This window comes from Equus przewalskii, chromosome 1 (genome assembly GCF_037783145.1).
Source record: "Equus przewalskii isolate Varuska chromosome 1, EquPr2, whole genome shotgun sequence".
In the NCBI taxonomy this organism is placed as follows: Eukaryota; Metazoa; Chordata; class Mammalia; order Perissodactyla; family Equidae; genus Equus; species Equus przewalskii.
The window spans coordinates 144811617-144826876 of record NC_091831.1 but is presented as its reverse complement, the minus strand read 5'-3'; the positions used below and the strand labels follow the sequence as shown (position 1 = coordinate 144826876).

The window sequence follows — 15260 nt, the reverse complement described above, 5'->3', positions numbered from 1 at the left end:
GTCTAATTGTTTTATAGTGTTGTTCAAGTCCTCTATATTCTGTCTGGTTGTTCTATCCATTATTAAAAGTTGAGTAATAGAGTCTACAACTGTTAATATAGAACTATCTATTTATAACTTCAGTTCTGTCAGTTTTTGCTTTACATATTTTGGGGCTCTGTTGTTTGGTGTGCATATGTTTATAACTGTTACATCTTCTTGATAGACTGACCCTTTTATCAATATATAATGTCCTTCTTTGTCTCTTGTAACAATTTTTGTCTTAAAGTCTATTTTATCTGATATTTGTATAGCCATTCCATCTGTTTGGTAAGTATTTGTATCGAATATCTTTTCCCATCCTTTCACTTTTAACCTATTTGTGTCTTTGGATCTAAAGTGAGTCTCCTGCAGACAGGATATAGTTGGATCATGTTCCTTTTACTCATTCTCTCAATCTGCCTTTTAATCAGAGATTAATTCATTTTCATATAAAGTAATTACTGATAAGGAAAAATTTATGCCATTTTGCTATTCATTTTCTACATGTGATATCTTTTTTGTTTCCAAATTCATCTATTATTGTATTCAAATTGATTTTTTTCCAGATGAGTCATTTTGACTCTCTTCACTTCTTTTTCTATATACTGTTTAGTTTTTTTCCTTAGTGGTTACCCAGGTGCTTAAAATTAATATCTTAACTTTCTAACAATCAAGTGTGAATTAATACCAACTTAGTTTCAATAGTATGCAAAAACTCTGTTCATTTTCAGCTCCATTTCCCCCTTTATATTGTTATTGTCACAAATCACATCTTTATACATTGTGTACCCATTAACATATATTTATAATTATTATTTTATGTATTTGTCTTTTTTTTGTTTTTTTTTTTTTTGTTTTTTTTTTTTTGGAGGAAGATTAGCCCTCAGCTAACTACTGCCAGTCCTCCTCTTTTTGCTGAGGAAGCCTGGCTCTGAGCTAACATCCGTGCCCATCTTCCTCTAGTTTATACGTGGGATGCCTACCACAGCATGGCTGCCAAGCAGTGCCATGTCCGCACCCGGGATCCGAACCAGCGAACCCCGGGCCGCTATGTATTTGTCTTTTAAATAATACAGGAAAAAAGATGAGTTAAAGCCCCAAAACTGCAACAATATTGGTTTTTATATTTACCTATGAGGCTACCTTTACCACTGTTCTTTATTTCTTCCTATGGTTTTGAGTTACTTTTTAGTGTCCCTTCATTTTAGCCTGAAGGACTCCCTTTAGCATTTCTTATAGAGCAGGTCTACTAGTGATGATCTCCATTAGTTTTTGTTTGTCTTAAAGACTTTTGTTTGTCTTTTTGAGAATGTGTTAACTGCTCTTTCATTTTTGAAGGATAGTTTTGACAAAGAATTCTTGGTTGATAGTTTTTTTTCTTTCTGTACTTTAAATATGTCAACCCACTGCCTTCTGGCCTCCATGTTTTCTGTGGAGAAATCAGCTTTAAATCTTATTGAGGATCTCTTGTACATGATGAGTTGCTTCTCCCTTGCTGCTTTCAAGCTTCTTTGTCTTTTGACAATTTGACTATAATGTGTCTTGGTGTGGATCTCTTTAAATTTATCCTGCTTGGAGTTTGTTGAATTTCTTGGATATATAGATTCATGTCTTTCATCATATTGTGGAAGTTTTCAGCCATTCTTTCTTCAAATATTCATTCCGCACATTTCTCTCTCTCCTCTTTTACTGGGACTCTCATTATGCATATGTTGGTATGCTTGATAGTGTCCCACAGGTCTCCTAGTCTCTTTTCATTTTTGTTCATTCTTTTCTCTTTCTGCTCCTCAGTGAATTTTTTATTTTAGTCATTGTAATTTTCACTTCCAGATTTTCTGTTTGGTCCCTTTTCATAATTTCTATCTCTTTATTGATATTCTCTTTTTGGTGAGACATTGTTCTCCAAGCTTTCTTTAGTTCTTTGCCCATGATTCCTTTAGCTGTTTAAGCATAACATTTGATTTAAAGTTTTTGTCTTAGAGACAATTGCTATTATTTTTTCCCCCGTGAATGGCCCATACTGTCCTATTCTTTTGCATGCCTTTTTTGTTTAAAACTGGATATTTCGAATATTATAATGTGGCAACTCTGGAAATCAGATTCTCCCCCTCCCTAGTATTTGTTGTTGCTGTTTGTTGTTTTTTGCTTAGTGATTTTTCTAAACTTTATTTTTAAATTCTGTTATCTTTGTCATATGTGGCTCCTGAAACCTGTGTTCCACTAGATTAGTGGTCAGCTAGTGTTTTGACACAGTTTCCTCAAATGCTTGGAGCCAAGAAGAGGAAAAAAGAAAAAGAAAAAAGTAGACTTCCAGCCAATTGGCTCTGTCTTGGAGCACTCCTTCAACACAGGCCACTTACAGCTCGCCCTTAACCTTTACTTCCTGCTCATGTGGACCCTGAAAGTCAGCCAGAGGGGAAAGCTTAGGGTCTTCTCACCCTTTTTTGAGTGTGTATCCAGACATGGGCTTCTCGATTCCCAAGTATACTTGGGAGCTATTAAAAGCTCTTATTCACCATGTATCTTATTTTCCAACATCTTTCCCAGGCTTTTTGGTCTGTCTACTGCTTGTCCTGATTGTTATCCGTTCCCATAGGTTACTGTGTCCAATTCTTTTCCCTTTAAGTACCTTCAGCAAAAGTCTGCCAGGAAGCCACCTCAGCCCTGGGAACTCTCCGAGTTGAGCAAAACAAAGGCAAGCCCTTGTTTTAGTCCTTGAGGGAACCACCAGACAGAGTGGAACACTCAACCACAATTCTTTGAGAATAAGGTCCATATTCCCTCTGGCACTTGCAACCTGCACCAGGAGTGCAGCTGCCATCTAATGGATGCCACCAATCTGGGGAGCAAGGAATGGTAGGTGAATGATTTAGAATGCTATAGTACACTCTTACTACAAAGTGACAGCTTCTTTTTTCCTTAAGTTTTCCCCTGGTTGACTAGATCCCAGAGTTCTGCAAAACTTGATTCTGACAGTTTTCACAAGTTTATTAGTTGTTTTTATGGATCTCTCCCCAGGGATCCCTGCTCTGCCATTTTTGGTGACATCAGTCCTGAATTCAAATTTGTAATCAACTGCATTTAGTACTTAAAATTAAAATTTAAGGCTTAAGCATATTTCAGGTGAGGAAATAAAATGAAACAAGCAGCTGTTAAAGGCCCCGTTCAATGTTCCTCTGTAGAAAAGTGTGCAATGGTTAAACTATTTCAATAAATAGGAAGGGCTAGGCACCTTTTTCAGTTTAATCCTTTGCCTGACCTATCAAAGCCATTCTTGTTTCATTGATTGATGTTCTTAAAATCTATCTGAAGCCTCTGCTGGCTCCCAAAATTAAAATCCCCAAAGTGTTCAGAACTACAGAGAAAGAAAGTATTTTTCTCTTGAGTTCTCTTCTCAAAATGAAAGGTGGGAGGGGCCAACTTCGTGGCATAGTGGTGGGGTTCACATGCTCTCCTTCAGCAACCCTGGGCTAGTCCATTCCGATCAACAGAACAGAATTGAAAGCCCAGAAATAAAACCACACATCTATGGACAGCTAACCTTTGACAGGATGATTAGTGATGTTGAACATCTTTTCATGTGTTTATTGGCCATCTGTATATCTTCTTTGGAAAAATGTGTATTCATACCCTCTGCCCATTTTTTGATCAGGCTGTTTGTTTTTTTGTTGTTCAGTTGTGTGAGTTCCTTACATATTTTGGAGATTAACCCCTTGTCGGATATATGATTTGCAAATATTTTCTCCCAATTGGTGGGTTGTCTTTTTGTTTTGAACCTAGTTTCTTTTGCCTTGCAGAAGCTCTTTAGTCTGGTGAAGTCTCACTTGTTTACTTTTTCTTTTGTTTCCCTTGTCTGAGAAGACATGGTATTAAAAAAGAAGACATAACACTTACAAAATCTATGCACCCAACATAGGAGCACCAAAGTACATAAAGAAGCTATTGGAAAACCTAAAAGGAGATATTAATAACAACACAATAATAATAGGGGACCTCAAAACTCCACTCACGTCAATGGATAGATCATTCAAACAGAAAATCAACACTATTTATAATAGCCCCAAACCGTAACTATCCAAAAGTCTATCAATAGTAGAATGGAGAAGTAAATTATAGTATATTCACAATGGAATTCTAACAGCAACGAGGATGTATGGACTACACTTCCATAGAACAATATGGATAAATCTCACAAATGTAAAGCTAAACAAAAGAAGCCAGCAACAAAAGAGTACATATTGCATGGTTGCTTTTATACAAAATTCAAAAATAGGCAAAACTAATGTATGATGTTGGAAGTCAGGATAGGGGTGAACCTTGATAAGGGACAGTGAGTTGATGCAGGCATATGGGGGGGGCTTCTGGAAAGCTGGTAGTGTTTTGTCTCTTGATCAGAGTGATGATTACAGAGACATGTTCATTTTGTGAAGTCATTGAGCTCTACACTTAGGATTCTGTGTTTTTCTGTATATATGTTATTTCTGTAATGTGTTTTAAACAAATGAGAGGAAGAGGGCCTGGGTGATATTATGATTGGTGATATTATGCCACTGAGTGAGGAATCTAATTGATCTCCCAATTCTTTGTGCATGACTTCTAGAGAACAAAACAAAAAGGTAATACCAGTAGAACAGAAGTTGAAAATAAAACTTTCAACTGATACATGGGGAAAGTGGGTGGATAGAGGGATGTGTAACAAAATAATTTTCTTTGGCTGAGTATTCTTTCTTCTTCTGCCTTGGTTTGTTGGAAGTAGTAATAAACTATGAGATTAGAAAACACTGAATTTATTGGATCACTTTCAAAAGAGAGATTATGGTGCTTTTACTCTGGCTGCACCAGTTCTCTGCTCCTTTAGCAATGGAGCCCACTGTCTTGGAGAACTGAAATTTGCAGCAAGAAAGAAACTCATTTTAGCTGTTCTTTTCCAAAGGTATCTTCCAACAATTCTTCCAACATCGACCCAGGCAACCACGTTGAAGTGAATGATTTGACCACCCAGATACCCTCAAAAGTGCAGATACAAGATATTACTATGGAGCTACACTGCCCACTGTGTAATGATTGGTTCCGTGATCCACTGATGCTAAGCTGTGGCCACAACTTCTGCCAGGCCTGTATCCAAAACTTTTGGAAGCAGCAAACAAGGGAAACGTTCTGTCCTGAGTGTAAGATGCTATGTCAATATAGCCACTGTACATTCAACCTTGTCCTGGAGAAGCTGGTAGAGAAGATTAAGAGGCTACCCCTACTCAAGGGCCATCCACAATGCCCAGAGCATGGAGAGAACCTGAAACTGTTCAGTAAGCCAGATGGGAAACTGATCTGCTTTCAATGTAAAGATGCTCGGTTGTCTGTGGGGCAGTCTAAAGAGTTCCTGCAGATCACTGATGCTGTCCAGTTCTTTATGGTGGGTGAGCCCTGGGCCTTGAGTAATCTTTTAGGAAAGCTGGGAAAAATCTTTTGTAGGAATTCTTCTCTCTTCCAATCACACTCCTTTATTCACATGATTATTAGAAAGCTCAGAGCGCTCAGAAAATACAATGCAAAGTTCTTTCTCTAGAGTTCTGATTGCAGGAAAGGAGCAGTAGAGGAGCTCTGGCCTATTCCCTCAATCAATCAAATATTCACCTAAACCCTGCCATGACAGCATTCCACCTGACACTGAGTAGAATATGGACATATAAGATATTACTTTTGTTATAAAAGTCTTGAAATTTAGTCAAGTTTAAAATGAATAAAACTATAGAAACGATACAAGTTAGTCTACTGTTAAGAGCTAAATTTTGTCACATTTGTAATTCACAGATGTTTAGAATTTCAGAGAAGATTAGACAAAACTGAAATAGTCAGGGGATGTATGATAAGAGAAAGCTTGAACTGGGAAATCATTTGGATCTGGATGGGCAGAAGGAAGAAATAGATGTTCCAAATAAGAACAATGTAAGTGAAAGTATAAATAGTGAGAACAGTGTAACTAGAATAGAAAATGTATAGAGTCCTGTTACCTTCTTCAAACCCCTGTAGTTAGTTAATAAGAAGGTAAAACTAAGTTTTTCTGCTACTTGTAATGTTCTTCACAATTCTTGGAAGAGACAGGAACTACGATACAGGGGAAAGGAAAGACTTTTGCAGCAAAAGCTCACCTTTTTTTTCTGACACATCTGGCTTTTGGGGGAGATGTCCTTTACGGCCCTTCATCCCAAGTCAGTGTGGGTTCATTCTATGTGGTATTCCCAGGAGGAGCTTACCATCCATCAGGGTCAAGTGGAGGCAACCCTGAAGGAACTTCAGTCCCTGAGGAACATGCAGAAAGATGCTATTGGTGCTTACAAGGTGAGGAGCATGGTAGAGGGGTTATGGCATAGAACCGGAATACACTCTCCTTGTAACTTCAGCTATGTGGGTGGAAAGGTGCCTAGACATATACCATCAACACACTAAATGGCACCTAGGCTATAGAATTAGAAAACAGACATTGTAGGGTAGCAAACAATATAGCAGTGGAGTAGATTCCCAGTAGCTAATCAACAGAGAGAGCAGACTGACCTTTCCCCTAATATACTGACCCTTTTGATGGTTCAGTCATTAGGTGATTGTTTTGGGGTTGTGATCTGCTTGGGCTTTCCCTTTACCTATGGCAAAATAAGGAATTCATCAGAAAAATCCACTAAATATTGCTAAGTCCAAAGAAATACCTTTCTTTCCTTTGGGCTTACAGCCAGGCTACCTCTGAACCAAGGTCTCTTGGATTGCTGTCTTTTCCCATTTTATTTGATCTTTCCTAGCTTCCTCCAAACTAAATAAAACTATTGCCTATACTTTCAACTTCACAGGAGCTCTAGGGCAACATTAATAGTTAGAGACCAGGAAAATCAGTACCTAGGTTTGGGGGCTACATTAGGAGTTCTGTTTCTTCATTAATTATTCTAGGGAGGAGAGTCTTCTCTGGCATTTGGCATCTGGAAAAAGAAATATGTACAGTGAGGGAAGGAAGAAGAATAGATGGAAATAATTGTATCTCCAGAGAATCTTGTTCCTGTTGTAAGAGTTCCTAGTTCAGCTATTACATTCATTCAAAAAATATTTGAGTGGGTCAGGCATTATACTGGACGCTATACTCCACTAGAGTGGAAGACAGATGTTAATTAAATAATCCCACTAATAACAATAAAATAACAACTGTGGTAATTGCTATAAATGAAAATATAGAGTGCTATGAGAGCACATAAATGTAAAACCTAATCTAGACTGGGCGAGGGGTGTTCTCTGAAGAAGTCATCTATTAAAAATTGAGAATTGAAGGATGAGTGACTTAGCCAAGTGAACTGGGTGAAGGGAATATGAAGGAAGTGGTGGAGAAGAATGTTCTATGAAGAGGAAAGAGCATATAGAAAAGTCCTGAGACAGGAAGTTAGTTGCTATGTTAAACAGAGAGGCCAATGAAACTGGATCATGGTGGACAAGATGTGTTGAAGAGGCAGATATGGGTCCAATCATGTAGGCCCTTGTAGGTAATGTTAAAAATTTTGAACTTCATCCTGTGAATAATGAGAGGCCATTAATGGGTTTACACAGGACATGGTTTCATCTCATTTTGAAAATGTCAGACTGGTGTCTGTGTGGAGAATGGATTGGAGAGGAACAATGATAGGATAATGGTTAGAAGGCTACTTCAGTGGTCCCAGAGAATGATGGTGGTGGCTTGGACTAGACAGGCAGAGGAGATGGAGAAAAATAAACAGCTTCAGCATATGCTTTGGAGATAAAAATAACGTGGATATAGTGATTAATTAGACATGAGGGGTAAGTGAAGTTGTCAAATAGACAGTTGGATATAGGAATCTGGAGCTCAGAAGTTGGTCTAGGCTAGAAATAAGAAGTCAGCATTTGGTGGTATTTAAAGCTGTGGGAGGAGAGGCTATTACCTAGAAAGAGAGTATAGAATAAGAAGGGGAAAGAGCCCAGGACAGAATATCAAGTAACTCTAATATTTAGAAGTTGGTTAGAGGAGATTGAACCAACAAATAAGACTGAGAAATAGTGGTGAACTAGATAAAAGGAAAACCGGAAAAGTGTGAGCTAGAGGGGAGAGAGTTAAGAATATAAGAGTGCAATATAATGATGGACCACAGAATCAAAGCTGGGTAAGAGGGGACATGAAGACAGAAGTTGATGAATAGAAATAGAGGGGTCAATGAATTAGGAGGTTTCAATGAGACTGAATAATTGTTGCAATAGGGGTATGTGAGTAAGTGAGCATAAAAAGTTAATTTTGGAGATGGTACAATTGCTAGGGATGATAAAATCCTCAGTGTGACTAAGAGAATGAGTAGATAAAAGTGGAAATCACTAGAAGTGAGGAGGATAAGGAACTGAGAAGCCAGGATGTCAGATGGCTCACCCATGAGGATGTTGAAGTCATTTAAGAAAAGAGCTGTAAATATAGCAGTTATTGATTTCGGTGCTTCAGGCATTGCCCATCACCTGCTTCTTCTAAGTTGTCCTGGCAGCAGGAGTGGCAGTCCCCCAGTTCTGATTTCTAGATAAGGACAGTTCTTTCAGCCTCCTTATGATCCCAGTCTAAAAGCATCACTTGGTAGATATTGGTTTGTACTTCTGGGTAGGAGGGTATAATCGTTCATTCTAGAATGTTTGATTAACCCCACAGTCTTATTTAATACGGCATTGGTTACCACCTCTGTATTGCAATAGGAACCTAGAGACCACTTTTGACTATTTCATCCTGAACTATTAAACTAGCTCAGAAAGACAGAGTAAGTCTTCCAGAGGGCTCCATTTCGTATGGTTGAATGTTGATACTCAGCAACCATTTTTATGCATTTTCCTATTATGGTATTTCCCAAGTTGTGTGAGTATTGGTGGTGTGGGCTCCCATCCCCAAGTGCTAGTCTCAGTAATTACGATGGTGATGATCATGGAGGTTTCCAGGAAAACAAGCTACACCTGCAGCAACACGTCTCTTTGGAGTTTCTAAAGCTGCATCAGTTCCTGCACAGCAAAGAAAAGGACATTTTAAATAACCTCCGAGAAGAGGGGAAAGCCTTGAATGAGGAGATGGAGATAAATCTGAACCAGCTTCAGGAACAGTCTCTCCTAGCCAAGGAGATGTTGGTGAGCATCCAGGAACGAAAGGAACAGCAGAACTCCTTCGACTTTCTCAAAGTGAGGCTCTATATATCAACATGACTATGAGGACTCTAGGGGGCGGAAGAGGACGGGAAAGGAGGTATAAGCAGTTTCCCCACCAGGAGGGGCAAAAAACTCCTGCTGTCGTGCTTTTAAGATTCTGTGGAAGAAAAGCAGGAGGCTATTTTTGCTTTACACTCAATAGAAAGCTTTACTTTCACCCTACTAGAAAAGAAGATAATAAAATGCCATTCATAACAGTATGAATTAATATTTTAATATTTATCTATAAAAAAATCTGAAGCTTTATTTCTCAAAAATAATGTTGCAACCTAAGTTGTATCTTTGACTAGCTTTCAGCAATCATAATCTGACCTGTTTGAAAAGCTGTTTGCCAGTCTGTGCTACCTGAAGTTTCACCTCTACGGTGGCGTTGGTTACCACCTCAGCACTCAGAACCTAAATTAGCCAGAGTAAGGAAAAATAGCCTTGGGGCTGGAATACTTACTGTATTTTTCTCCTGAGACTATGTGGCAGTATAGGTAAAAATAACCTTAATTTCTCTATTGTTCCATGTAAAAAGGAACTCTAGAAAAGTATATCAAGATAAGGCCAGTTTATCCTGGGTCAGATGAAGGACGCAGATCAGAAAAGGCACACGGAGGATGAGAGGAGTTGGTGGAGATGGGATGGGGACCATCTGCACAGGATCCCGCTATTGACGATCAAATTCTGGTGGTGGCCAGCATCACCAAAGAAATTTCTGGAGTTGATGAACAGGCATCTAAGTTCTCTATCTCTCTTTTCCTCTTCTAGGACATCACCTCTTTCTTGAATAGGTAAGTGTTTCCATATAGTATTAATACCCTTCTTTCAGTCCCTAGAGGATGTCTAAGAATAAATGATTTATGTCACCTGCAGCTTGGAGCAAGGAATGAAGGTGCTGACACCCAGAGAGCTTATCTCCAGAAAGCTGAACGTGGGCCTGTACAAAGGTCCTATCCAGTACATGATCTGGAGGGAAATGCAGTCCATTCTATCTCCAGGTATCAGTGGGTAAAAGCTATTGGTTCCTGGGGCTCTTAATCTCTGTTTTATTCGTAGGAGCTCTTCTGTGGCCCCAATTAGTACTTTACAGTCTGGGACAGGGGGAAGGATGGCGTTTAGCTAAAAGAAGGCTAGTTGGTATAACTGAATTTCTTCTGATAACATGACCTAAGAATTTATGACTTTTTACTGGTAAGTAGAGTCTGATGTCAGAATTACTTCTCAACCTATGATTTCGTTTGATTGTCCTGTCAAATGTGACAACCAATATTTTATCCTGTTTTGCTAAATCAGTTCTACAAATCCCTGGAGCTTCTCTTCCCTGGAGGAGGAGGTTACTGAACATACTCTTTGCATGTAACAAGGTGTTTACAAGTCCTCTTGTGTTTGATGGCCATCATATAGTGTACAGCATCTTAGGATATTGTTTAGAGGTCTTCAATGCTTCAAAAGAAAACCAGTAATTTCGATAGATGTGCCTAATAAGGACAGTAAGTTTTCATTATCCCGTAGATACCAAAGGACTGAGCAGCACAGAAGAATACAATTGGCATTTCAAGAACATAAAATAAAGTTCTAAATAAAAATCTTTTTAGAAATAAAGTTCTAGATAAAGTTTTTTATAGAATTCATATAGACTCATTAATATTATTGTTTATAGTTACTGATTTAATGAAAAAATCACAAATCTATCCCTGTTAACTATTTTTCCAGGTAATTGATATTGAAAAAATCATCTTTACTGAGGTATAATTAACATAGAATAAAATTCACCAACTTTAAGTGTACAATTTGATGAGTTTCGACAAATGTATATACTTATGTAAATATCTTCAAAATCAAGATATAGAAAATTTCTATCATCCCAAAAAGTTTCCACATATCCCTTTGAAGTCAATCCTTTCCTTCTATCCCCAGCCCCTGACACTCACCAGCCCCTGACACTCACCGGTCTGCTTTATTTCACTTTAGTTGTATCTTTTCTAAAATCTCATGTAAGTGGAATCATGCAATATGTAGTCTTTTGTGTCGGGATTTTTTCGGTTAGCATAATGCTTTTTGAGATTCACCTACATTGTTGCATGTATCAATAGTCATGTTCTATGGATACATCAAATTTGCTTATTCATTTATCAATTGATGGACATTTGGGTAGTTTCTAGTTTATAGCTATTATGAATAAACTTGCCTGAACATTCGTTTACAACTCTTTGTGTTTTAACTTCTTTTGGGTAAATACCTCGTGGTGAGATTGCTGGGTTGTATGTTAAATATATGCTTAACTTTATAAGAAACTACTACATTTTTTTTCTACAGTGGCCCTAATTAGTACTTTAGAGGCCAGAGGACTATCCCAGACTCTAACCATTTTACATCCCCACCTGCAATGGATGAGAGTCCCAGTTTCTCCATATCCTTGCCAAAAGTTGATATTGTCAATCTTAATTTTAACCATTTATTAGATGTATAGTAGTATCTCATTGTGTTTTTTTTCTTCTTCTTCTTCTTCTTCTCCCCAAAGCCCCCCAGTACATAGCTGTATATTCTAGTTGTAGGTCCTTCTGGTTGTGCTATGTAGGACACTGCCTCAGCATGGTTTGATGAGTGGTGCTAGGTCTGTGCCTGGGATCCTAACTGGCAAAACCCTGGGCTGCTGAAGTGGAGGGCGAGAACTTAACCACTGTGCCATGGGGCCGGCCCCTCATTGTGGTTTTAATTTGCATTTCCCTACTGACTAACGTTGAGCATCTTTTTATGTGCTTCTTTGCAATTCATACATTTTTTTGGTTAAGTGTGTTCAATTTTTTGCTCATATTTGTATCAAATTTTTTTAATTATTGAGTTTTTAAAGGACACAACTGTTTTTTAAAGATTGACACCTGGGCTAACGACTGTTGCCGATCTTCTTATTTTCTTCTTCTTCTTCTCCCCAAAGCCCCCCAGCACATAGTTGTATGTCCCTCTGGTTGCACTACGTGGGACACCGCTTCAGCACGGCTTGATGAGTAGTGCCATGTCTGTGCCCAGGATCCCAACCCGTGAAACCCTGGGCCCCCAAAGCATGCGAACTTAACCACTCAGCCATGGGGCCATCCCCTAAAGGACACAAATTCTTTATCAGATGTATGTTTGTCAAACATTTTCTCTCAGTCTGTGGCTTGCCTTTTCATTTTCATGACAGGGTCTGTCAAAGAACAAAAGTTTTTAATTTTGATGAATTTCAACTTACCAGTTTTTTTCTTTTGTTTTATTCTCTTTGTGGCCTAAGAAATCTTTCCCTAGCCCAAGGTCACAGATTTTTTCCTATACTTTCTTCTAGAAGTTTTATCAGTTGAGCTCTTATATTTAGGTCTATTATCAATTTAGAGTTAATTTTTGTATATAGAGTAAGGTAAGGGTCAAGGTTATTTTTTTTTCCCATATGAATGTCCAATTGTCCCCACATCATTTGTTTAAAAGACTGCTTTTTTACCACTGAAATACCTTGGTACCTTTGTCAAAAATCAACTCTAAGTCTACTATCGACTCTCAATTCTGTTCCATTGATCTATATGTCTATTCTTTCACCAATAAACAAGTCTTTGTCGCTGTAGCTTTATGGTAAATCTTGAAATTAGTTACTGTGAGTCTTCCTTTCAGTTCATCAGTTTTGCTTCATGTATTTTGAAGCTCCAATATTAGGTGAATACACCTAGGATTTAGGATTGTTATGACCTCTTGATGAATCAATCTCAGTATGATTATGAAATGTTCCTCTGTATCCCTGTGAATATTCCTTTTTCTGAACTCTGTTTTGTATAATATCGATATTGCCACTTCTGCTTTCTTTAGATTAGTATTCACACAGTGTATCTTTTTCTATCACCTTACTTTTAACTTGTGTTTTTATATTTTAAGTGTGTTTTATGTAGCTAGCATGTTGTTGTCTTGCTTTTTTATCCAATCTGACAATCTCTGTCTTTTAATTGAGGTATTTAGACCATTGCCATTTAATGTTATCAGTATGATTTGGTTTAAATCTAGCATCTTGGTATTTGTTTTTATTCATACCATCTGTCCTTTGTTGCTTTTTTTTTTCTCTACAGCTACCTTCTTTGGATTAAGTGTCTTTTAGTTTTCTCTTTCACCTTCACTATTGGATTATTATCTGTATTTCTTTATTTTAAATTTTGTTTTACATTTTTGGCTGGTTTAGGATTTTACAATATGCATCTCTAACTTATCCCATTCTATCTTCAAATAATAGCCCTTTTTGTTTAGTGTAAAAAACTTACAACAGTATACTTTTACATTCCTCATCCTTTATGCCATTCTTGTCATACATTTTATTTCTACACATTATAAATTCTACATATATTATTATTATTGCTTTAAACAATTATATTTTTATTTTTTATTTTTTTTGTGAGGAAGACTGGCCCTGAGCTAACATCTGCTGCCAATTTTCCTCTTTTTGCTTGAGGAAGATTGTCGCTGAGCTAACGTCTGTGCCAATCTTCCTCTATTTTATGTGGGACGCTGCCACAGTGTGGCTTGACGAGTAGTGCTAGGTCTGCATCTGGGATCTGAACCTACAAACCTTGGGCCGCCAAAGCAGAGCATGCGAACTTAACTACTATGCCACCAGCCTGCCCCTAAGCAATTATCTTTTAAAGAGATTTTTAAATGTGAAGAAATATTTTTTATATTCACATATTTACAATTTATGGCACTCTTTATTCCTGGATGTAGACACAAATTTCCATCTGATGTAATTTTTCCCTCTGCCTGAAGAGCTTCCTTTAACAGTTTTTATAGTGCAAGTATACTAGTGATGAATTATCTCAATTTTTGTTTGTCTGAAAAAAATCTTTATTTTACCTCATTTTTTGAAAGATATTTTCCCTGATATAGAATTCTAAGATGATGGATTTGTTTTTTGGTACTTTAAAGACGTCACTCCATTGTTTTCTGACTTGCATAGTTTCTGATGAGATGTCTATGATCATTTTTATCTTTATTTCTTTGACTGTACTATTTCTTTTTTTTTTTTTGGTTACTTTTAAGATTTACTTTTTGTCACTTGTTTCCACCAATTTGATTATGCTGGATCTTGGTGTGATTTTCTTTATATTTATTCTGCTTGTGGTTCATTGAACTTCTTGGATTTATGGGTTTACAGTTTTCATCAACTTTGGAGTAATATCAGCTATTATTTCTCCAAGAAATTTCACCTATCCCCATTTTCTTCTCTCCTTCTGGGGCTCTAATTTTACATATGTTAGATCACCTCATATTGGCTCATTTGTTATTGATACTCAGTATTTTTTAGCCTTTTTCCTCTCTGTGTTTCATTTTGAATAGTTTCTACTGCTACTTAAGTTCTCTCATCTTTTCTTCTGCACTATCTAATCTTCTGTTAATCCTGTTCAAGATGTTTTTCATTTCAGATGCATTTCATTTTTAGAAGTTTCATTTGGGTCTTTTTGTATCTTCCATTTCTCTCCTTACCATGTTCATGTTTTCCTCTACATTCTCAAGCAAATAGAAGATATTTATGATAGCTGTTTTAATGTCTTTGTTAATTCCATCATTGTTGTCATTTCTGGGCGTGTTTTTGTTGCTTGATTTTTCTCCTGACTATGGATCGTATTTTCCTGCTCCTTTGCATGGCTAGTGATTTTTTTCTTTTTAATAAACTTCATTTTTTTAGGACACTTTTAGATTTATAGAAAACTTGAGAAGATAGCACAAAAAGTTCTCATAAACCTTATTGCCAGTTTCACCTATTATGAATATCTTACACTGAGTGTGATACATTGTTTTTACAATTAATGAACAAATACTGATATGTTATTATTGATTAAAGCCCATAGTTTCTTTAAATTTCTTTAGTTTTTACCTAATGTCATTTTTCTGTTCCAGGATCCCAGCTAAGATGCCACATTACATTTAGTTGTCATGTTTCTTTAAGCTCTTCTTGGCTCTAACACTTTCTCAAATTTCCCTTGTTTTTGATGACTTCAACAGTTTTGTGGAGTACTGGCCATATATTTTGTAGG

At 37.2% G+C, this 15260-nt stretch overlaps 1 protein-coding gene across 7 annotated transcripts in view; it reads left to right on the top strand.

The window, feature by feature from the left end:
• Positions 1-15260, top strand: part of TRIM69 (tripartite motif containing 69) — a 31073-nt gene that overhangs the window by 8593 nt on the left and 7220 nt on the right. Inside the window, exons 2-6 of one of the 7 annotated variants that reach the window (XM_008531249.2) lie at positions 4955-5431; positions 6262-6357; positions 8974-9207; positions 9988-10010; positions 10093-10217. In XM_008531249.2, the coding sequence (XP_008529471.1) occupies positions 4955-5431; positions 6262-6357; positions 8974-9207; positions 9988-10010; positions 10093-10217 (955 nt within the window). Of the gene's footprint in view, positions 1-4954; positions 5432-6261; positions 6358-6954; positions 9208-9987; positions 10011-10092; positions 10218-15260 lie in introns of those variants that run through there. The other 6 variants (XM_070581773.1, XM_070581781.1, XM_070581795.1 and 3 more) reach the window with 6 other exon arrangements.